Source organism: Gymnoscopelus braueri (assembly GCF_963280865.1).
Source record: "Gymnoscopelus braueri genome assembly, chromosome: 16".
Classification (NCBI taxonomy): domain Eukaryota; kingdom Metazoa; phylum Chordata; class Actinopteri; order Myctophiformes; family Myctophidae; genus Gymnoscopelus; species Gymnoscopelus braueri.
In genome coordinates, this window is record NC_137616.1 from 52,245,221 (window position 1) to 52,268,036 (window position 22,816).

The 22,816-nt window shown below is 42.2% G+C and overlaps 3 protein-coding genes across 4 annotated transcripts in view; 1 reads left to right on the top strand and 2 right to left on the bottom strand.

Annotated features, from left to right (window-relative positions):
* Positions 1–22,816, top strand: part of slc35f1 (solute carrier family 35 member F1) — a 51,321-nt gene that overhangs the window by 9,957 nt on the left and 18,548 nt on the right. The window lies entirely within an intron of this gene.
* LOC308102581 (E3 ubiquitin-protein ligase TRIM35-like) lies at positions 1,544–5,035 on the bottom strand. The gene is made up of 2 exons (XM_080452350.1): positions 4,775–5,035; positions 1,544–2,754 (listed from the first exon to the last, which is right to left on the bottom strand). Exons 1-2 carry the CDS (start codon positions 5,031–5,033, stop codon positions 1,733–1,735), a joined length of 1,281 nt encoding a protein of 426 aa, XP_080308476.1. The 5' UTR covers positions 5,034–5,035; the 3' UTR covers positions 1,544–1,732.
* Positions 16,360–22,816, bottom strand: part of LOC308102580 (E3 ubiquitin-protein ligase TRIM35-like) — a gene marked incomplete at its 5' end in the record, with an annotated part of 614,451 nt that continues 607,994 nt past the window's right edge. The window contains 2 exons of one of the 2 annotated variants that reach the window (XM_080452349.1): positions 16,360–17,421; positions 19,130–19,390. In XM_080452349.1, coding sequence (XP_080308475.1) covers positions 16,409–17,421; positions 19,130–19,388 — 1,272 coding nt within the window. In that variant the 3' untranslated portion in view covers positions 16,360–16,408. Of the gene's footprint in view, positions 17,422–19,129; positions 19,391–22,816 lie in introns of those variants that run through there. The other variant, XM_080452348.1, reaches the window with a different exon arrangement.

The window sequence follows — 22,816 nt, forward strand, 5'->3', positions numbered from 1 at the left end:
TGGAGGGAGCGGAGAAGGGGGGAGACATGTGAACATGTTGGCTGGTTGAAGACCAAGCGTGCTGCGGCATTCTGGATCATTTGGAGAGGCTTAAGTGCACATGCCGGGAGGCCGGTAAGGAGAGAGTTACAGTACTCAAGTTTTGATATGACTGATGCCTGGATAAGTTGCTGGGGTGACAATGGAGCAACTGTCATGTTGTGAATGGACTTGTAAAAGGGCTGACGTTCTGACATTACTGCATTGAATGTTACATACACATACACACGCATGCATGCAGGCAGGCAGGCTGAAGTCATGTGATGAGGTGTGAAGCGTCATTAATGTCAGGCAATGACAAGAAAATAAAAAGATAAAACCTCAGCATTTCACCCATTTTCAACCATCATATCTTCATATAATTGCTCCTCACTAACACTCATTTTAACATGACACCATTTTTGGTCTACTCACTCTGTGTCTCATTGGAGGGTTCAGAAACCCTCCTACCAGTGACATCATCGCTATAGGCAGGTTTGGCCATTTCAAACAAGATTTTGCTTCTTTTTTTTTCGAGTAACACAACAACAACGCCTTCTATTTCAGCATGCTAACTTTACAGGAAGAGAAAGACTAGTTTCTATTAGCTTGGAATCCCCCATCGATGATGTCACTGGTAGGCAGGTGTCTGAACTGTCCACACACAGCCCTCCAATGAGACACAGAGTGAGCAGACAGACATGATGTCATCTTATAATGAGCATTATTGTTGAGGACCAATTATATGAAGATACGGTTGAAAATGGGTGAAGTGGTCCTTTAAGAGGTGCCTCTGCTAGTCTACAGTATCAAAGTGGTAATAATTTAAAAAGACCGCAGCAATAGTAAAAGTAAAGATGAAACAAACAAAACAAAACAAAGCAAAACAAAAAAACGTCTATTTCCTTTCCTCAACCTCTTTTCCTTGACCTCGATGTAAAGCCTCATGAAAAAAAGGAGAATCCATGAGGAATTAGGAAAAGACTTTGTTGGTGCTGAGAGAATGTGACATCACTGACACTAGACTATGTAATCATGTGACAGCACTGACACTAGACTATATAATCATGTGACATCACTGACACTAGACTATATAATCATGTGACAGCACTGACACTAGACTATATAATCATGTGACAGCACTGACACTAGACTATATAATCATGTGACATCACTGACACTAGACTATATAATCATGTGACAGCACTGACACTAGACTATATAATCATGTGACAGCACTGACACTAGACTATATAATCATGTGACAGCACTGACACTAGACTATATAATCATGTGACAGCACTGACACTAGACTATATATAATCATGTGACAGCACTGACACTAGACTATATAATCATGTGACAGCACTGACACTAGACTATATAATCATGTGACAGCACTGACACTAGACTATATAATCATGTGACGATGACTGTAAGGGACATGTGTGACAATGGAGAAACTGTCATTTTGTGAATGCATTAGAGAAAGAGCTGACATTCTGACATTACTGCATAATGCAATATGTGAAGGCTTGAACTTGATCTGAACTGAATCATGAACTGAAATCTTAGTAGGCTACACAAAGTTTCATTTTATTTGCTAATAGCTCTGTTATTAAGATAACAGAGCTGTTATTTTTTATTTGTGTTTAGTATTAGGAGTTGACCCCCACACACGCACATGCACGGAAGCGCGCACAGCTCCCTGCCATCACTGTGTCATCACAGAGTGAGATATCTCTGCTTGACAGACTCTGATATCGGTGGTTTCAGCACCATCAGACCGTCCAATCAAGATAAAAGGGTAGAGTTTCTCAGTGAAAATGTCTTCATGGGTGTAGACGTGAGTCATGTCTTCAGGGTCGTAGAAGGACACCTCGCCCCTGTCATAGTCCAGCTGGACTCTGATCCTCTGAAGTTTCCTCTGGACTGGGTTGGGTTCTCCCCACCTAATCATGTACTTCCCATCCTCATAGTATACACACCAGAACCCACATTCTGGTGTGTACACCTGTGCATTCCTGTCAACAGTCTCTTTAGCCACACCTATGTACCAGTAGGGATGGTCTCCAACCTCTACCTCCCAGCTGTGTTTTCCTGAACTGAAACCCTCAGAACCCAGAACAACAAATTTGTTGGTGAACCTCTCTGGGTTTTCAGGAAGCTGCCTCCTTTTTGTGGTGTGGTCATCAGCGATATGTGTATTTCTCACACTGGTCAGGTCTTCAGACAGATACAGCCAGGGGTTTGCTGTGTTTGGGTCCAGAATGACAGGAGTGAACTTGACCTTCTCCTTCATCTTCTCCCAGACTCTGTAGGTCAGGTTTCCCAGGTGCTTGGTCACGTCTATCATCACTCCTGACACCAGCTGTGGTTCTGGCCCTGGACACTCTACTCTGAGAAATGAACCACTAGGTTCCTGCAGCTCTTGTTCTGCAGCAGAGATGTTGTCAGAGAGACAGGAGATCTGTTCCTGAATGTTCTTCGTCTCTCTGCGGACAATGTCTGCCTTCTGCTTCTCTTCCTCCCTCAGATCTGCCAGTCTGGCCTCCTCTTCCTCTCTCAGGACCTGGTGGAGCATTTCAATGTCTGCTCTGATCTGCTTCTCTGAGGCCACCGACGTCTTCTTGTTGTGTTGAAACACGTCTTTGTATTTCTGTTCAAACTCTTTGTATTTCTCCCTCTTGTCCTGCAGAGACTTGAGGTCAGACTTCACTTGGGCCCTCGGATTCACTATAGAAAAAGAACATCATAAAAGAACAGTCATTTTTACTCTTCATGTAGATTTGTACTGAGGTGTCCATAGATAACTCATTCTTTGTAACAGATTGCTTAAATGGGAATACCACTCATTTTCAACATTGAACTCGTCTTTAAAACACCTTACAGCTGTTGTGTGGAAATAAGAACCCCCCCCCCCCCCCCCCCCCCCCTTCTATGTTGCCTAGAACTGGAGAATTGATTGAGGTCATGTGATCAGTGACATACGCACAGTGTACTTTTGGCTCCGCCCTCTAGGCTGCCTCATTCACTAGAATGGTGAATCTCACTTCCAGCTGAAACAGTGTGTCTTGTAGTAGTTTATAATGGCATTATGGTTATGTATCACGTTTCACAAGTCAATTAGCTGAAAATGCTCTAATAAGTCTTAACTTTATATTCAAGACACACTGTTTCAGCCTGGATATAATTATGGATGATGTGACTGATTATTAATTATTATGAGGTGAGCTTATCTGCAGTAATACCAGCTGCCTGCCTCTATTTAAATGGTCTCCTCATCTCCATTAAATGATGTGTTTATTTTATATTGTCCTCTTTGGTTCCATATACATCACCACACAACATCCCTGTGTTGTTCCTAACATGTTTACAGAAGTTGAACTCAGGTCATTCCACTATAAAGCTCCTTTTGACTTCCTCTTTCACCCTCTTCTGTTTCCTCTTTTGGACTGCTTTATTATATTCACGTCTTGAAACAACCTGTTCTTGCTTTTAAACGGTTAGATCTGATGTTGATTGAGATTGATCATCCAGGTCATTGTATGTTTGTTTAACAGGTGAGGGCTGGGGGTGTGGGGGGGGGGGGGGCAGCGTGAGAAAGCTCACTGTATATGTGTGTGTGTGTATAGCACACAAACAATGGGTCGCTGTCCAATTTTTGCGGGTTGTGAGTAAATATCCCCTTTTCATTTTCCAGTTTTTATATGCACATGCATGCGTGCCCACCCGCTCCCGTCCAGGTCCAGCCTATTCTAGCATTCTGGCTGCGCCACTGGTTTCTAGTTATTTTATAGTTACAAAACATACATTAACCACTTAAAGGGAATTTTCACTTTCAAAAAAACTTTTGGTCATTTTATCGTCTACTCAGGCTTTTGTGAGCCCCCCAGACCGTTTTTAAGTTGCTTGATTCAGTATTTAGATATTTGATATTCATTTTATCAGACACGCCCCCTTCCTATACAAACCCATTATAACTTCAAACTCCATTTTTAACCTGTTAGATTCATCGAAAACACCCGTCCTTGGTTCTGGTGACTCACCCTGCCCTCCTAATACGCGAGGGGGACGTGTTTTTTCGATTACCTTTTTCATTTATTTTTAATATTTTTTGGGGAAAATGAAACAAATTAAATACAATAAAAAAATAAAACAAAAAAAAATGAAAAAGGTAATCGAAAAAACACGTCCCCCTCACGTATTAGGAGGGCAGGGTGAGTCAGCAGAAACAAGGACGGGTGTTTTTCATGAATGTAACAGGTTAAAAATTGAGTTTGAAGTTATAATGGGTTTGTATAGGAAGGGGGAGTGTCTGATAAAATGATTATCAAATATCGAAACACTAAATCAAGCAACTTAAAAACGGTCTGGGGGGCTCACAAAAGCCTGAGTAGACGATAAAATGACCCAAAGTTTTTTTGAAAGTGAAATATCCCTTAAGCACTATTTTATACTATGGCTATTTGAAAATAGCAGATCTACAAGCTCACAATGTGACACATTGTGGACTTGTAGATCTGTTATTTTCAACAACAAAAACAGTTTGACAAAAAATGTTAGTATACTTTTATTTATACTTTTAATATATATGCCAATACTTTAGTGCTTTTACTCAAGTAAAATGTTGAGTACAGGACTTTTACTTCCAGATTATTTGTGTAGTATGTATAGTATTGCTACTTTTATAAAATAAAATAAAAAGTACCCAGTACCTTTTACACCACTGTTACGTAAGTTACATAAATCTTACCCATCCCAAGGTCCTGTGCGACTTTGTTGCAGTCGATCTCCTTCAGAAGATTCAGCGTCACTTCAACAGCTCCGTCCTCGGTGAAAGTCTCCACTAATACGTCTGTGATCTCTATCATACTCTTGCCCTGGATTGCGTTGCGGCGAACGCGCGGCTCTTCTCTGCGATGGAGCAAAGCGCTGCAGAATTCCTCCAGCTTCTCCTTGGTCAGATCAGACAGAGCGTCTGAGACGGCCCGTCTGGTCCTTTTAGAGGTCATGTCTGAATGGCAAAGTCAGGGTGAGATGGATTGAACCTGTCAGAGAGGTGTCAAGCAGTGTACGAGTGCAACGACAAACAGAAACAACAGACTAGGCTCTCTGTCGATAGGAACATGCATAACACATCTGGTAGGAGGAGTTACTGTAGTTTAGGGTTGCCTTTTAAAGGGATAGTTCACCCAAAAAACTCGATTCTATCGCTCCAAAGCCTGTTATTTGTCAACTTCAACTTCAAACAACTTTATTTTCCTTTCGGAACGTTTGTGCAGTGGTTAAAAGACAACATACAGTCAATACTATAAAAGACACAAACTACATTTAAAACTACAACTTAAAAGCATGATAAAACTTAGCCATGGTTCACATGGCGCTTGTATACAAGCGTCATGGTGCCGAGTCCCCCTGGTTTATAGCGGTGTTCGATTTTTTTTGTTACATTGCCAACTCTCACATGTACATAAACGTTCAGATTTCAAATAGAAAGTGCTTACCCCCGAGCCACGGATGTTGCAAGGCGATCCGGACCGCGATAAGTACCTGTATCTCCCGTATTGTTCAATAAAAAGCATTTTAATCCGATCGCCGGCCATTTTCTCCAAATCTTCTCCGATACTTTCAACCATGCAACACTAATGGTTGGGAGGTGTATTGCACTCTGATACATTACAAAAAAAATAAGAAAATGGCCGGCGATGGGATTAAAATGCTTTTTATTGAACAATACGGGAGATACGGGTACTTATCGTGGTCCGGATCGCCTTGTAACATCTGTGGCTCGGTGAGACAATAACTCACTCTGTGAGAGTTGGCAATGTAAACAAATAGAACACCGCTATACACCAGGGGGACTCGGCACCATGACTGTCATGGTATGACAGTCATGTTTCAGGGCTAGATAAAACTTAAAAGCATGATAAAATAATATAAATAATATGCAACCTATGTGTTTACGTACTAGCGTCCATCAGGTGGAATAATCATTCAAATAAATAAGATTAGCCCAGTGCAGGCTGTTTGTTTAGTGCACTGCTTCTCAAAGTGTGGTGGTCCGGGGACCCCCAGTCAAGGGGTCCTTTAGAGGATTCGTTCCAGGGGGGTCCCCGGCTAAATTAGTTAATATAGCATCGAAATAAATCTAACAACTTTAACCCTATTTTATACTTCAGCTATTCAAAATATAGCTGATCTACAAGCAGAGGTGGAAAGTAACGGAGTAAATTTACTTGAGTACTGTACTTAAGTACATATTCTGAGGATCTGTACTTTACTTGAGTATTAGATTTCTTTGATACTTATTACTCTTACTCGAGTACATTTTCAAGACAAATATTTTACTTTTACTCGAGTAGATTTCAAGGAAGGCTGAAAAGTACAAGTTACTTTTAGGTTCGCTGGTTGTTGTTTTTTTCCCCCTAAAATGCAATTGGGTGTGTGTGTGTGTGTGTGTGTGTGTGTGTGTGTGTGTGTGTGTGTGTGTGTGTGTGTGTGTGTGTGTGTGTGTGTGTGTGTGTGTGTGTGTGTGTGTGTGTGTGTGTGTGTGTGTGTGTGTGTGTGTGTGTGTGGGGTGTGTGTGTGCATATTACACAGTGCATATTATCGACCTGGTGACCTATGATGACATGTCAATGTTGTCAGTTTCTGGGAAGTCAAGAAATTCCACAGAAAAGGAAGTTAGAATCTCAAGAAGGGGAAGTGTACCGGATTGCCTGATGGAGTCATCATTATTAGGAAATGTGGCCATATAATTGCAAAGTTAAGGAGCCCAGAGGGCTTGGGTTAAAAAAATTTGAAAAAAAAAAAAGAAAGTCTAAAATTAACTTGTGAGGTGTCTAACTAGGGCAGGGGCTTTCAACTGATTGTGAACCAGGGACCACCACCCTGACTAAGACTCAACCGGGGGACCACTGTTGTGTTGGGAGGGGATATAGGCTAAGATTTGATTTTTTTGGTAACACTAACACTATGCATCCCAGGTCTATAATATATTATGATCAGCTTATAACTCTGTATGATTAGAGTTATAAGAACTAAAATATGCATAACCCTTTATAACACTGTTTCTCAACCACTTGTCCATAGACACATGTTCTTAAATAATGACTGTTAAGGGCTTGATATAATTCATTGCACGATACTATGCGCAACACTTTTAATCAAGCCCTTAATTAACAGTCATTATTTAACTGAAATATAATGCTAGTGAGCAGAGTGTTTTTGAGTGTTTTTGAGAATTTCTCTTACTTCATCCAGCCCTCTATATTAAACTCATGTTAACTGATGAGTTAGCAGACACATGCTATTATATGGGCACATTTCCTAATAATGATGGCACAATGAGGCCACACTTCCACTTCTTGAGATTTCAGTTCCCTTTTCTGTGGAAGTTCCAGTAACTGCTGTCAACAACATTGAAGTGTCATCTTAGGTCATTGAGTGAACAGTTTCTCAACTAGTGGTCCATTACATGATCACGGGTGGTCCATGTTTGTCTCTTCTGGCTATAGTGGAGTCTCATGTCTCATGTCACTTTCTGGCTCAAACCTTGCCCTGTACATATTTTTCAAGTATGCCAGCATGAAAATACTACTGTCACAGAGAAAAGTAGTTACAAAAGGTCAAATACATTTTGCTTTTACTGCAAGCCTTGGGAATTGTGCCTGACAACTCATGTGTTTCATACATGTGCCTCTTGACAGAGTCTGTGGACATGGCAATGAGCTGATCCTCTTTTGTGGTTAAGTGGTTAAGCTTGAAGTACTTTTGGAAGCATAAGCGTCCTCAAAGGACCACTGATGATGATGATAATGTCTTTAATTCCTCAAATACAAAGTTAGTAAGTTTCTCCAAAAAAATAAATAAATACATTTAAAAGAAAATCTTCACTTTCCTACAATACTGAATGCATGATTAGGGACCACATGCAATACCTCCACGGACCACCAGTTGAAAACCCCTGAACTAGGGGTTTTCAGGGGTTTTGAATCCATTCCAACCATTATGTTTGAGTAAAAATGTCTCCCTGGCCATATAATATTGGTATATTGGTTATTGTTAAGCTGTAATGTACAGCACAGTGTATAATCAATAGTAGGGATTGGGGTGTTGTTGAATTGATTCTATTCTGAAAAATAAATAAAGAAAATATTGCTAAACACTTGATAAGAATGTACACCTACTGTGCACATGCTCAGTGGGATACACTGTCTGCATGTGGGGACTTAAAGGAGAATTTTGGACTAAGGTTTTCTTACCTTTTCTATGACGTTATGATATCTTAGGATGAATGGTACAGTAGAAAAATTTCATAACTCCATCCCGGGTCCGCCACAGCTTAAAACGTGCACGGATAGGCCTTGCGCTAGATCACGTATTTTCATAGCTTTTCTTTTTTTCTTTTTTTTTTAGATCTGACGTTCTGTCAGAACACTATGCAACCAAAAAAAAAATAACTTAAGTCTTGCTAGACGAGATTGAAATCTCGAGATTTCGATCTCGTCTAGCAAGACTTCTTTCAGTGTTCTGTCACTATGAACGTCAGATCTAAAAAAATAAATTAAAAAAAAAAGCTATTAAAATACGCGATCTAGCGCAAGGCCTATTGGCACACGTTTTAAGCTGTGGCGGACCCGGGATGGAGTTATGACATTTTTCTACTGTACCATTCTATTCCAAACATTAGTGTAGAAAATCCCCTCCTGCTCAGCCCTAGGTGGGAGGAGCCAGACCGGGCACTTGCCTAAATTGGTAACACACCTGCACTTAATGATTTGTACACACCTGAACTGATTGCAAAAGGCCTTTAAAAGGCACTCATTTGGTGCAGTTGTTAGAGAGGCATAATAATAATAATAATAATAAACTTTATTTATATAGCACCTTTTTAAACAATGTTACAAAGTGCTTAACAACTTAAAATCAGACAGTGAACAATGAAATACAATTTTACAACAATAAAAACAACATACAACAGTATCAGTGAGTAAATGAGAAGCACCGAGATTCTGCTGTTAAGAGGTTAAAAAGGCCTTTCTATAAAAATGGGTCTTTAATTTGGTTTTAAAAATGGCAATGGAACTTGCAACCCTAATGTCCAATGGGAGGCTGTTCCAGAGGGTAGGGGCCCTGACGGCAAAGGCCCGATCGCCCTTGGTCACCAGCCTAGATATAGGGACATCTAATAGGGCGGCGTCAGAGGATCTTAGGCGGCGGACAGGCACATGGGGAACGAGCAGGTCAGTGAGATAATGTGGTGCCAGGCCATTAAGAGCTTTAAAAGTTAACAATAAAATCTTAAAATCTATTCTAAAAGTTACAGGCAGCCAGTGTGTAGTGAGTGTTTGGTTTCCTTCTGTTCCCTGTTATCCTGAGTTCTTTTGATGCATTATTTAAGTAAGTATTCCTTGGTTAGTTTGTCTTATTTTGTTATGTTCACCTTGATAATATTTGGTTATGTGTACAAATCATTAAGTGCAGGTGTGTTACCAATTTAGGCAAGTGCCCGGTCTGGCTCCTCCCACCTAGGGCTGAGCAGGAGGGGATTTTCTACAGCCGCCCCATCAAATATAGTATTTGATAATAAACACAATGCCCTTGTCCTCAATGTCATTTCGGGGCTGGCTACACCCAGGGAGGGAAAAAGTCTGTCCTCAGCCGCCCCATGAGGTGCACACGACCCCAGGCAGGGCGGAAGGGTGGCGTGAGTCTGCTGGTTGGCCTAAGGGTTGGGGCCACTCAGGTGGCCGCAATTGTTTTGGGAGGAGGTCTGGGGGGTGACCAGGAGGGTGGAGCCACGCAGAGGCCCATTGACGTTGGCGGGGCCACTTCGGGTGAAGGTCTGGGGGCCGACCAAGGGGGTGGAGCCAGTCAGTGGGCGGATGTCGGGGGAGACACTTTGGAAGAGGGTCTAGGGGAGGCGCTGGACAAGCCTGGACTCGAGTAGGGTGTACTTGGGTGTGCGGCGCTGGTGATGGAGGCCTGGGTGGTGGCACCGGCTGGAGAGGAGGCCCGGATGATGGCGAAGACTGGGGAGGAGGCCCGGATGCTGGCGAAGACTGGAGAGGAGGCCCGGGTGCTGGCGAAGACTGGGGAGGAGGCCCGGGTGCTGGCGAAGACTGGGGAGGAGGCCTGGATGCTGGCGAAGACTGGGGAGGAGGCCCGGGTGCTGGCAAAGGCCGGGGAGGAGGCCCGGGTGCTGGCAAAGACTGGGGAGGAGGCCCGGGTGCTGGCAAAGACTGGGGAGGAGGCCCGGGTGCTGGCAAAGACTGGGGAGGAGGCCCGGGTGCTGGCGGAGACTGGGGAGGAGGCCCGGGTGCTGGCAAAGACTGGGGAGGAGGCCCGGGTGCTGGCGAAGGCTGGAGAGGAGGAAGAGCTGGGGGCACCACTTGAGGAGAAGGCGCAGGAGTCGCCTGGAGGTGGGCTGGAAGTTGCTGGGCCGCAAGCTGGACCGGGAGGTGCTGGGCTGCGTACTGGACCGGAAGTTGCTTGGCTGCGTACTGGACCGGAAGTTGCTGGGCTGCGTACTGGACCGGAAGGTGCTGGGCTGCGTACTGGACCGGAAGTTGCTTGGCTGCGTACTGGACCGGAAGTTGCTGGGCTGCGTACTGGACCGGAAGTTGCTGGGCTGCGTACTGGACCGGAAGTTGCTTGGCTGCGTACTGGACCGGAAGGTGCTGGGCTGCGTACGGCTGGGCTTGAGGCTGGGCTGCGTACGGCTGGGCCTGGTACTGTGGTGCTGCGTATTGCTGGGCCGGAGGTTGGAGTTGGTACTGCTGGGCCGGAGGTTGGAGCTGGTACTGCTGGGCCGAAGGTTGGAGCCGGTACTGCTGGGCCGAAGGTTGGACCTGGTACTGCTGGGCCGAAGGTTGGACCTGGTACTGCTGGGCAGAAGGTTGGACCTGGTACTGCTGGGTAGAAAGTTGGACCTGGTACTGCTGGGCAGAAGGTTGGACCTGGTACTGCTGGGTAGAAAGTTGGACCTGGTACTGCTGGGCAGAAGGTTGGACCTGGTACTGCTGGGCAGAAGGTTGGACCTGGTACTGCTGGGTAGAAAGTTGGACCTGGTACTGCTGGGCAGAAGGTTGGAGCTGGTACTGCTGGGCAGAAGGTTGGACCTGGTACTGCTGGGCAGAAGGTTGGACCTGGTACTGCTGGGCCGAAGGTTGAAGCTGATAGGCGTACTGCTGGGAGGTGTACTGCTGGGGGGTTGGTGCATATTCACTGACCCCATGACTCTGTGACTGGGAGCAGCCATTAGCCGTGGTAGCCTGGGCTATAGGATAGCCAGGTGCTGGCTGTGCATACAAGGTTCGGTAATAGGAGCTCCAGTACTGTTGCCATAAACTTTGCCATACTGTTTCCATCTGGTCAGTTTTAATATTTCTGGTCTATGCCTGATGGCCAAATATCCCGGTTTCGAAGGACCATGTAAAAATGACTAACTCGGTATGTGGTGAAATAATACTCAGGCATCAGGATACCCTTTAAAGTATAACCAGTTGACCAGATGGATATATAAAAGTCAGATATTTATTTCAGCAATTACAACAGTACAAGCCTTGATTGAGGATGAAGGTGGTGCTTGAAATGGTGATGATGATTTTAAACTATAATAGAAACAAAAGGAAACCAATCAAACAATGTACACATAACCAAATATTATCAAGGAGAACATAACAAAATAAGACAAACTAACCAAGGAATACTTACTTAAATAATGCATCAAAAGAACTCAGGATAACAGGGAACAGAAGGAAACCAAACACTCACTACATGCCTCTCTAACAACTGCACCAAATGAGTGCCTTTTAAAGGCCTTTTGCAATCAGTTCAGGTGTGTACAAATCATTAAGTGCAGGTGTGTTACCAATTTAGGCAAGTGCCCGGTCTGGCTCCTCCCACCTAGGGCTGAGCAGGAGGGGATTTTCTACAATTAGTTTTAAGTAAAAAATCTACTCATTTTCCATATAAGAACATAATTTATTACATATTGCAGGAAAAATGTAAAGTATTGATGAAACCTGGTGTCAGTCTTACCCAGCCAACTCCTCATCTTCCTCACTCCTTTTCTCGTCTGCCTGGTTGATGTTCTTGCATTCTCCATTACACTTGCCACAAGCAGATACACTTGACCCCCTGCTTTTTACAGCAGCACCTACGTGTACAGTCTCCCTCACAGTTGCAGCTGATGAATTTCAGTAGATAGTCCGGGTAATGGGGTCTGTGGTAGGGACTGGTGCATAGCCTTCTCCTCCCGGTTTCCAGCATGTTCAGCATGCTTGCTGAACATCTCAAATCTCAAGTCCCCCAAGTCTTTTGGTGGTTTCCCGTGGTACATGAGTTTGAAGATTTCACAGCCGGCTGCGATGATGGCATCTTTCTGGGCTTCGATGTCAAGAAAAACGTCCATGGCTGTCTCGGCTTGGTCCGTCTTGCAGAGTTTACGTAGTATAGTTGGTTTGCCAAAAAACAAAAATTGAAATCGTCAAACTCATGTACCACGGGAAACCACCAAAAGACTTGGGGGACTTGAGATTTGAGATGTTCAGCAAGCATGCTGCTGCTGGGAATATCAGACCAGAGAAACTGCCCCCGACTACAAGAGCTGCAGCACAACATTCTCTCCGGGCATATCTCCAAACCAGAGACTGGCTACTGCTACAAAGTCCATCACTGGATGTCCTTGACTATGGGTGGAAACTGGGAGGAGAAGGCTTTGCACCAGTCCCTACCACAGACCCCATTGTCCCAGACTATCTACTGAAATTCATCAGCTGCAACTGTGAGGGAGACTGTAGTACACGCAGGTGCTGCTCTAAAAAGCAGGGGGTCAAGTCAAGTGTATATCTGCTTGTGGCAAGTGTAATTGAGAATGCAAGAACATCAACCAGGCAGACGAGAAAAGGAGTGAGGAAGATGAGGAGTTGGCTGAGTAAGACTGACACCAGGTTTCATCAATACTGCACATTTCTTTACATTTTTCCTGCGATATGTAATAAAATGTTCTCATGGAAAATTAGTTTTTTTTTTACTCAAAACGAATGGTTGGAATAGATTCAGCACCCCTGAAAACCCCTAGTTAGACACCTCACAAGTTAATCTTAGATTCTTTTTTTTTGTTCATATTTTTAAACCCAAGTCCTCTGGGCTCCTTAACTTTGATTGGCTCTCCAGGATTTTCCACGAGGATTTGGGTTTGCATTAATTGAGAGATGATTCTAGACACCTATAAGAACACATTGGTGAAGTACAGCTATAGCTATTGGTAGTATTTTTTTTCACAGATGGTCCAAACATCTTGCTAAAATTCCCTAACTACATGGAATGCATGCATACAGTAGCAAGTGTTAGCAAAGCACTAATCTTAGCTCTAATCTCACCCAACACAACAGTGGTCCCCAGGTTGATTCTTAATCAGGGTGGTGGTCCCTGGTTCACAATCAGTTGAAAACCCCTGCTTTAGAGAGTTTAAAACTATAAATCTCACTGGAGTTTAGGCTAGCACTAGTATTTAGCTTTAGCACATAGCAGTGACATATGGTACTTTTTTGCCTTGAATATTCTTTAAAGGCAAAGAGTGACATGCTTTGTTTTTTGCCTTGAAAACAATGCATGCACCTTGAATGGGGAAATGTTTTTATTTTAGGACTCATAGAATCACAAAATGACCCTGGGCTGGGACCCATTCAAATGACCACTCCTGGGTCCTGACACCCACTAACTACATTGAAAACCTAACATCACTGCTACTGCTTAGATGAGGAGTTATTTTGTTGCATTGGCATTGCTGAGGTTTTAGACATATTTTAGTTTGTTCAAGACAGTATATTTAAATGTAATATTTTGTGGTTATTTGGTTATTTTGTGTTGCACACCTTGGCTATAAAGATATGAATTTAGATTACTTGTTTTGAACCAATGCTGCACTAATTTGACTTGTGATTTTAAAAAGACATATACAAAATGTAATTGATGTGATGTGAAATTCATTGATGTGAAAAATAAGAAATGTACTTTTACTTTTACTTGTACTTAAGTATTTTTAAAAGCATTTACTCTTGAATACTTAAGTACATTTAAAAGCAAGGACTTTTTTACTCTTACTTGAGTAATATTTTGACTGAGCTACTTTTACTTGTAGTGGAGTAAATTTAACCAGGAGTACTCTGTACTCTTACTCAAGTACTGGGGTCGAGTACTCTGTCCACCTCTGTCTACAAGCTGTGTGTGTGTGTGTGTGTGTGTGTGTGTGTGTGTGTGTGTGTGTGTGTGTGTGTGTGTGTGTGTGTGTGTGTGTGTGTGTGTGTGTGTGTGTGTGTGTGTGTGTGTGTTATAGATCGTAATAAGACTATGCAGTCTATGCTTTAAAAAATAGGAAGGATAGGATACACTTTTTCAGTTGTCAATGAGTGACCAGACAACAGTCTTAATGTTCATTTAAATTGAGATATTCCTTTTCCTGGAAGTTGCCAGCCGTGGTGTAAAATGAAACCAAATGGACCCTTACGGGTCCATTTGGTTTCATTTTACACTCTCAAGAGTTACATTATTGTTAAACATCTGCATTACTTAATTTAATAATAGTTATTTTGATCAATGTTTGCCTGTCATCTCTCCTATGGAACCAACATCAACACAGCATGGATGGAATTGTGGACAAAATCTTATCCAACGACAACAACATATTATATATAAGCCTTGGGTCTGAGAGTCTAAATCTCATCAAACGGTGTTGAATCCGTGGCTCAAATGCTCAATAAATAATGGACCTTTATATGAAAAAGGTTGAAAACCACTGATATAGTGGTCAATTACACCACAATGTACAAAAAGCACAATAAAATACTTGACAAATAATTGCAATTAACAATTTAATGTTTTGGTTTTGATTACTTATTGTCTTGAAAAAAATAAATGTACTATGCTAAAACATGCCATATTTAATGAACGTATACTTTGAATTTTGTTTTAAATAGCGGAAATAATTGCCGATCTACAAGCTCACAGAGCGTTGCAAATGTTTGAACGTTTGAATAACAGATGAATTATGAAGGGAAATAATTATGACAATTATGCAAAACATTATGGTGATTATATCAAATAATTGCGATTATGAGATAATAATTGTGAGATAACCTTCTGACAACATGTTGAAGACATTCAGATGGAAAACACACTAGGAACCTAAACACACCATAGAGATACTATTAACACACAGAGGATACATACAAAATATATAAGTTCAATCTTACAGATACAAGTAAAACCTTAATCCATTAAGACCAGGAACACATCCGTGTAGTTATAAGATTTATTTGGCTATTTAAAAATAGCAGATCTACAAGCTCATAGTGAGGTGCTATGAGCTTGTAGATCTGCTATTTTTTTAAACTTTCTGGGAAATTACTTAAAATCTTATATTAAAAATATATATGTTTTAAAGCAATTTTTTTACTTCGATCTGTGCTTCTGGGGGGTCCCTGGAACTAAATATTTTGAGATGGGGGTCCGCGGGCAAATACATATAATTTTGGGGGTCCTTTCCAGAAAAGAAACTGTTGGGATTTAGAAGACATTTGTAGAATCCCCCTGAAGCAAAGATTTATTAGTTACAAATGTTCGCTTTTAAAAAATATATATTCAAAGATTTGCACACATTTTCACGATTTTTCACCGCACTAGGAGCTTGTAGATCTGCTATTTTTTGAATAGCCAAAGAAATCTAAAAGTGACACATGATGCGTTCCCGCTCTTAAAGGATTAATCTCAGGTCACAGAAGTCATGTGATGAGGTGTGAACCGTCATGAATGTCAGGCAATGACAAGGAAAGAAAAAAATAAAAACGTCAGCATTTCACACTGTTCTACTCACTCTGTGTCTCATTGGAGGGTTCAGAAACCCGCCTACCAGTGACATCATCGCAATTTTTTTCGAGTAACGCAACAACAACGCCTTGTATTTCAGCATGCTAACTTTCCAGGAAAAGAAAGACTAGTTTCTATTAGCTTGGAATCCCCCATCGATGATGTCACTGGTAGGCAGGTTTCTGAACTGTCCACAGTGCTCCTCTGAGACACAGAGAGAGCAGACAGACATGATGTCATATTATAATGAGCATTAATGAGGACCAATTATATGAAGATAATGTTGAAAATGGGTGAAGTGGTCCTTTAAGAGATGCCTCTGCTAGTCTACATGTATCAAAGTGGTAATGATTAAAAAATGACCACAGCAATAGTAAAAGTAAAGATATATATATATATATAGGAATCGTTAAAGCAATCCGTTAGGGAATGGGACCGTTAAGAGGGGATCATTAAGGAACCAGAATTGATTTGTTAAAATCTCTTAAGAGATTCCCAACCCTACTCAGTGCCATCACTGTAACATAACAGAGTGAGATATCTCCGCTTGACAGACTTTGATATCAGTGGTTTTAGCTAGAGCAAATCCAATGATGAAAAAAGGGTAGAGTTTCTCAGTGAAAATGTCTTCATGGGTGTAGATGTGAGTCATGTCTTCAGGGTCGTAGAAGGACACCTCCCCCCTGTCATAGTCCAGCTGGACTCTAATCCTCTGGAGATTCCTCTGCATATGAATGGTTTCTCCCTCCCCATTCTTGTACTTCCCTTTACTATAGTGTACCCACCAGTAGCCATGTTCTGACATGGTACGGTATTTCGATCGCTTCCTGTCAACAGTCTCTTTAGCCACACCTATATACCAGTAATGAAGGTCTCCAACCTCCACCTCCCAGCTGTGTTGTCCTGAACTGAAACCCTCAGAGCCCAGAACTAACGATGGATCATGAGTCTGAGTGAACCTCTCTGGGTTGTCTGGAAGCTCCTTAGATGTGTCTGTATTTCTCACACTGGTCAGGTCTTCAGACAGACGGAGACAGCTGGATGCTGTGTTTGGGTCCAGAATGACAGGAGTGAACTTGACCTTCTCCTTCATCTTCTCCCAGACTCTGTAGGTCAGGTTTCCCAGGTGCTTGGTCACGTCTATCATCACTCCTGACACCAGCTGTGGTTCTGGCCCTGGACACTCTACTCTGAGAAATGAACCACTAGGTTCCTGCAGCTCTCGTTCTGCAGCAGAGATGTTGTCAGAGAGACAGGAGATCTGTTCCTGAATGTTCTTCGTCTCTCTGCGGACAATGTCTGCCTTCTGCTTCTCTTCCTCCCTCAGATCTGCCAGTCTGGCCTCCTCTTCCTCTCTCAGGACCTGGTGGAGCATTTCAATGTCTGCTCTGATCTGCTTCTCTGAGGCCACTGCCGTCTTCTTGTTGTGTTGAAACACGTCTTTGTATTTCTGTTCAAACTCTTTGTGTTTCTCCCTCTTGTCCTGCAGAGACTTGAGGTCAGACTTCACCTGGGCCCTCGGATTCACTATAGAAAAAAAACAGCATAAAAGAACAGTCTCTTAGTGTTTCATTTAACTCTTTATATAGATTTGTACTGAGGTGTCCATAGATAACTCATCACTGGTTTTGTTTTTTTGTTGTTTTTGTAACAGTTTGTTTAATTGACCATTCACACCAAACACTATAACTATAACTATAAAATCAATGTCAAGTGGATGTCAGAGTTCACACAGTGACATTCACACTGAGAACGATAACTATAACTATAATGATAATTAAGTTAGCGTCCACACTGAAGAACATCAGTCCAGCTGTGTCAGAGCCGAGAGAGAGAGAGAGAGAGAGAGACAGAGAGAGACAGACAGACAGACAGACAGAGCTCCACCTCCGTACGTTGTGCTGAAAGCCTGGATATAATTATTGATTAATGATTATTAATTATAAGGAGGTCTAATGGTCTCCTCATCTCCATTAAGACCTGAAGCCGATTCTACAAAATGAATGCCTTTTAAATCAGTGGTTCTCAAACTTTTTCATGTCAAGGACCCCCAAATTGACATGTATTTGGCCACGGGCCCCCCATCTGAAAATGTTTGGTGCCAGGGACCCCCAGAAGAGAAATATCCAACATTTTTCAAACACTTTCAAGATGTAAAAAATAATAATTCTAAAATATCAGATGTAGGCTACAAACTTGTGAGCTTGTATATCTGCTATTTTTGAGAACCACGGTTCTAAATCCAAAGAGTTTTCTGAAAAACGTATGTTGCTAAAATCTAAAATGACACAGATGCGTTCCCGGTTTTAACTTGAGGTCATATATATAGGGCTGAAGTTTTAATGGGTTAAATGTGTTTATTTTATATTGTCCTCTTTGGTTCCATATACAGCACCACACAACGTCCCTATTGTGTTGTTCCTAACATGTTTACAGAAGTTGAACGCAGGTCATTCCACTATAAAACTCCCTTTGACTTCCTCTTTCACCCTCATCTGTTCCCTCTTTTGGCCTGCTTTATTATATTCACGTCTTGAAACAACCTGTTCTTGCTTTTAAACGGTTAGATCTGACGTTGATTGAGATTGATCATCCAGGTCATTGTATGTTTGTTTAACAGGTGAGGGCTGGGGGTGTGGGGGGGGGGGCAGCGTGAGAAAGCTCACTGTATATGTGTGTGTGTGTGTGTATAGCACACAAACATTGGGTCGCTGACCGATTTTTATGGGTCGTGAGTAAATATCCCCTTTTTATTTTCCAGTTTTTATATATGCACATGCATGCGTGCCCACCCGCTCCCGTCCAGGTCCAGCCTATACTAGCGTTCTGGCTGCGCCACTGGTTTCTAGTTATTTTATAATTACAAAACATACATTAACCACTTAAGCACTATTTTATACTATAGCTATTTGAAAATAGCAGATCTACAAGCTCACAATGTGACACATTGTGGACTTGTAGATCTGTTATTTTCAACAACAAAAACTGTTTGACAAAAAAAGTGTAGTGCTTTTATTATTATTATTATTATTATTAGTTATTTTAGTATACTTTTATTTATACTTTTAATAAATATGGCAATACTTAAGTGCTTTTACTCAAGTAAAATGTTGAGTACAGGACTTTTACTTCCAGATAATCTTTTGTAGTATGTATAGTAACTTTTATAAAAATTAAAAAAAATACCCAGTACCTTTTACACCACTGTTACACAAGACTAGGATTAAAATCTTACCCATCCCAAGGTCTTGTGCGACTTTGTTGCAGTCGATCTCCTTCAGAAGATTCAGTGTCACTTCAACAGCTCCGTCCTCGGTGAAAGTCTCCACTAATACGTCTGTGATCTCTATCATACTCTTGCCCTGGATTGCATTGCGGCGAACGCGCGGCTCTTCTCTGCGATGGAGCAAAGCGCTGCAGAATTCCTCCAGCTTCTCCTTGGTCAGATCAGACAGAGCGTCTGAGACGGCCCGTCTGGTCCTTTTAGAAGTCATGTCTGAATGGCAAAGTCAGGGTGAGATGGGTTGAACCTGTCAGAGGTGTCGAGACCTTAACGAGTGCAACGACAAACAGAAACAACAGACTAGGCTCTCTGTCGATAGAGACATGCATAACACACCTGGTAGGAGGAGTTACTGTAGTTTAAGGTTGCCTTTTAAGGTGTTATAGCAGTCATGTAGGAGGTGTTAATTCACCTTATGCCAGGGAGGGGAGTGGGGGGCGGGAAATTCAAGGGCTTTCCTGTTAAGCAGTGTTGCCATGTCTGCTTATAATGAACGACTTTGAACTTGTTTCTATTAGAAACAAAGTGTCGTTGCTTATTTGGGCTTGTTTCCTAATGTTGTTTAAACCAGTGGTTCCAACATGTTTTTCATATCAAGGACGCCCAGATTAATATGTATTTGTCCATGGACCCACATATGAAAATAAATTGTGTTTTTATTTTTTTTACTTTGAAAATAGCTAACGTGAAGTGGTAAAACTTGGCCTTGGCTGCTTCTTTAAAGCTTGTTTTCAAGGTTCAAGGTTCAAGGTTGTACTTTATTGTTGCATCTTGTGTACAGGTACATAAGAGTAAAACTTATTTTGGTTTGGCTTCCTTCAGACAATGCAGCAGCATAGGTAATAACAACAATAGAATAATGATATACAACTGATTTAAAGAAGAGCGAGTGCAACAAGCGCAAAAAGAGAATAAAAAGAGCATCATCAAATCAAATGTACATGTGCGTAAAAAGAAAAAACATGTTTTTTTCTTAGACCTGGCCGCTTGTTTCTCTTGCAAAATCTGGCAACACATGCTGATCACCTGCATTTAAGGCAACATTGTGTGTCGCAAGAACCTGTGATCATTAATTATCATGCTGGCTGTGGCTTATCTGACATACAGGTAGGGTTGTCAGGATCATAAATGTTTTGTTGACCATTGACCATACAGATCATTGTGAGTGAGTAATTAGTGTTTGGCTTTGAACACTGGAACATATTAATAGAAAATGTATTTCAGTTAGACACAGCTCAGGATTAACCAGTTATTGCGATGCTATTGCATTCAGGTGTTTTATTATTTATTTTATTATATATATAATATTTATCCATAGGACCACTAATATACATATATATATATATATTATATATATTATATTTATCCATAGGACCACTAATATATAGATTTTGAGGATCCCAAGAAATGGGTTACATTACGGGTCCATTTGGTTCCATGTGTACACTCTCAGAGTTATGGGGGTCCTTGGAACTAAAAAGGTTTGAGAACCAGCACTGTGCTACACTAAATGGAACAGAGCCTTCATTAGTATCATTGGTAACACCTGTGAAGGAGGAGGCCCCATTTATTTCCAATATGGCCGCTGTGCACAGAGCCTGTTGTGTTGGCTGGAAAGCCTGTGCAAGAAGGAGGCACGGTGTGGGATTTTAACCGCAGTCTGTCTCCTCTGTGGTGGTGGGTCTGCAGGTTTTGTCAGATCTAATCTGACACACACACACACACACACACACACACACACACACACACACACACACACACACACACACACACACACACACACACACACACACACACACACACACACACACACACACACACACACATTATAGGGCAGGCTATATTGTTATTGCTGCTATAATGTATGAGGAAGCAGAACAAAGTCTGATTTCATCTGTCTGTCTGTCTGTCTGTCTGTCTGTCTGTCTGTCTGTCTGTCTGTCTGTCTGTCTGTCTGTCTGTCTGTCTGTCTGTCTGTCTGTCTGTCTGTCTGTCTGTCTGTCTGTCTGTCTGTCTGTCCGTCCTCCATAGAGACATGTCTAATGTCCTGTCTCTGTCTCTGTGTCTCCTCTGTATAGAGACATGTCTAATGTCCTCTCTGTCTCTGTGTCTCCTCTGTATAGAGACATGTCTAATGTCCTCTCTGTGTCTCTGTGTCTCCTCTGTATAGAGACATGTCTAATGTCCTCTCTCTGTCTCTGTGTCTCCTCTGTATAGAGACATGTCTAATGTCCTCTCTGTGTCTCTGTGTCTCCTCTGTATAGAGACATGTCTAATGTCCTCTCTGTGTCTCCTCTGTATAGAGACATGTCTAATGTCCTCTCTGTGTCTCTGTCTCCTCTGCATAGAGACATGTCTAATGTCCTCTCTGTGTCTCCTCTGTATAGAGACATGTCTAATGTCCTCTCTGTGTCTCTGTGTCTCCTCTGCATAGAGACATGTCTAATGTCCTCTCTGTGTCTCCTCTGTATAGAGACATGTCTAATGTCCTCTCTGTGTCTCTGTGTCTCCTCTGCATAGAGACATGTCTAATGTCCTCTCTGTGTCTCCTCTGTATAGAGACATGTCTAATGTCCTCTCTGTGTCTCTGTGTCTCCTCTGTATAGAGACATGTCCAATGTCCTCTCTGTGTCTCCTCTGTATAGAGACATGTCTAATGTCCTCTCTGTGTCTCTGTGTCTCCTCTGTATAGAGACATGTCTAATGTCCTCTCTGTCTGTCTCCTCTGTATAGAGACATGTCTAATGTCCTCTCTGTCTGTCTCCTCTGTATAGAGACATGTCTAATGTCCTCTTCTGTCTCCTCTGTATAGAGACATGTCTAATGTCCTCTCTGTGTCTCTGTGTCTCCTCTGTATAGAGACATGTCCTAATGTCCTCTCTGTGTCTCCTCTGTATAGAGACATGTCTAATGTCCTCTCTGTGTCTCTGTGTCTCCTCTGTATAGAGACATGTCTAATGTCCTCTCTGTCTGTCTCCTCTGTATAGAGACATGTCTAATGTCCTCTCTGTCTGTCTCCTCTGTATAGAGACATGTCTAATGTCCTCTCTGTGTCTCTGTGTCTCCTCTGTATAGAGACATGTCTAATGTCCTCTCTGTGTCTCTGTGTCTCCTTCTGTATAGAGACATGTCTAATGTCCTCTCTGTCTGTCTCCTCTGGTATAGAGACATGTCTAATGTCCTCTCTGGGTCTGTCTCCTCTGTATAGAGACATGTCTAATGTCCTCTCTGTGTCTCTGTGTCCTCTGTCTCCTCTGTATAGAGACATGTCTAATGTCCTCTCTGTGTCTCTGTGTCTCCTCTGTATAGAGACATGTCTAATGTCCTCTCTGTCTGTCTCCTCTGTATAGAGACATGTCTAATGTCCTCTCTGTCTGTCTCCTCTGTATAGAGACATGTCTAATGTCCTCTCTGTGTCTCTGTGTCTCCTCTGTATAGAGACATGTCTAATGTCCTCTCTGTGTCTCTGTGTCTCCTCTGTATAGAGACATGTCTAATGTCCTCTCTGTGTCGTGTCTCCTCTGTATAGAGACATGTCTAATGTCCTCTTCTGTGTCTCTGTGTCTCCTCTGTATAGAGACATGTCTAATGTCCTCTCTGTGTCTGTCTCCTCTGTATAGAGACATGTCTAATGTCCTC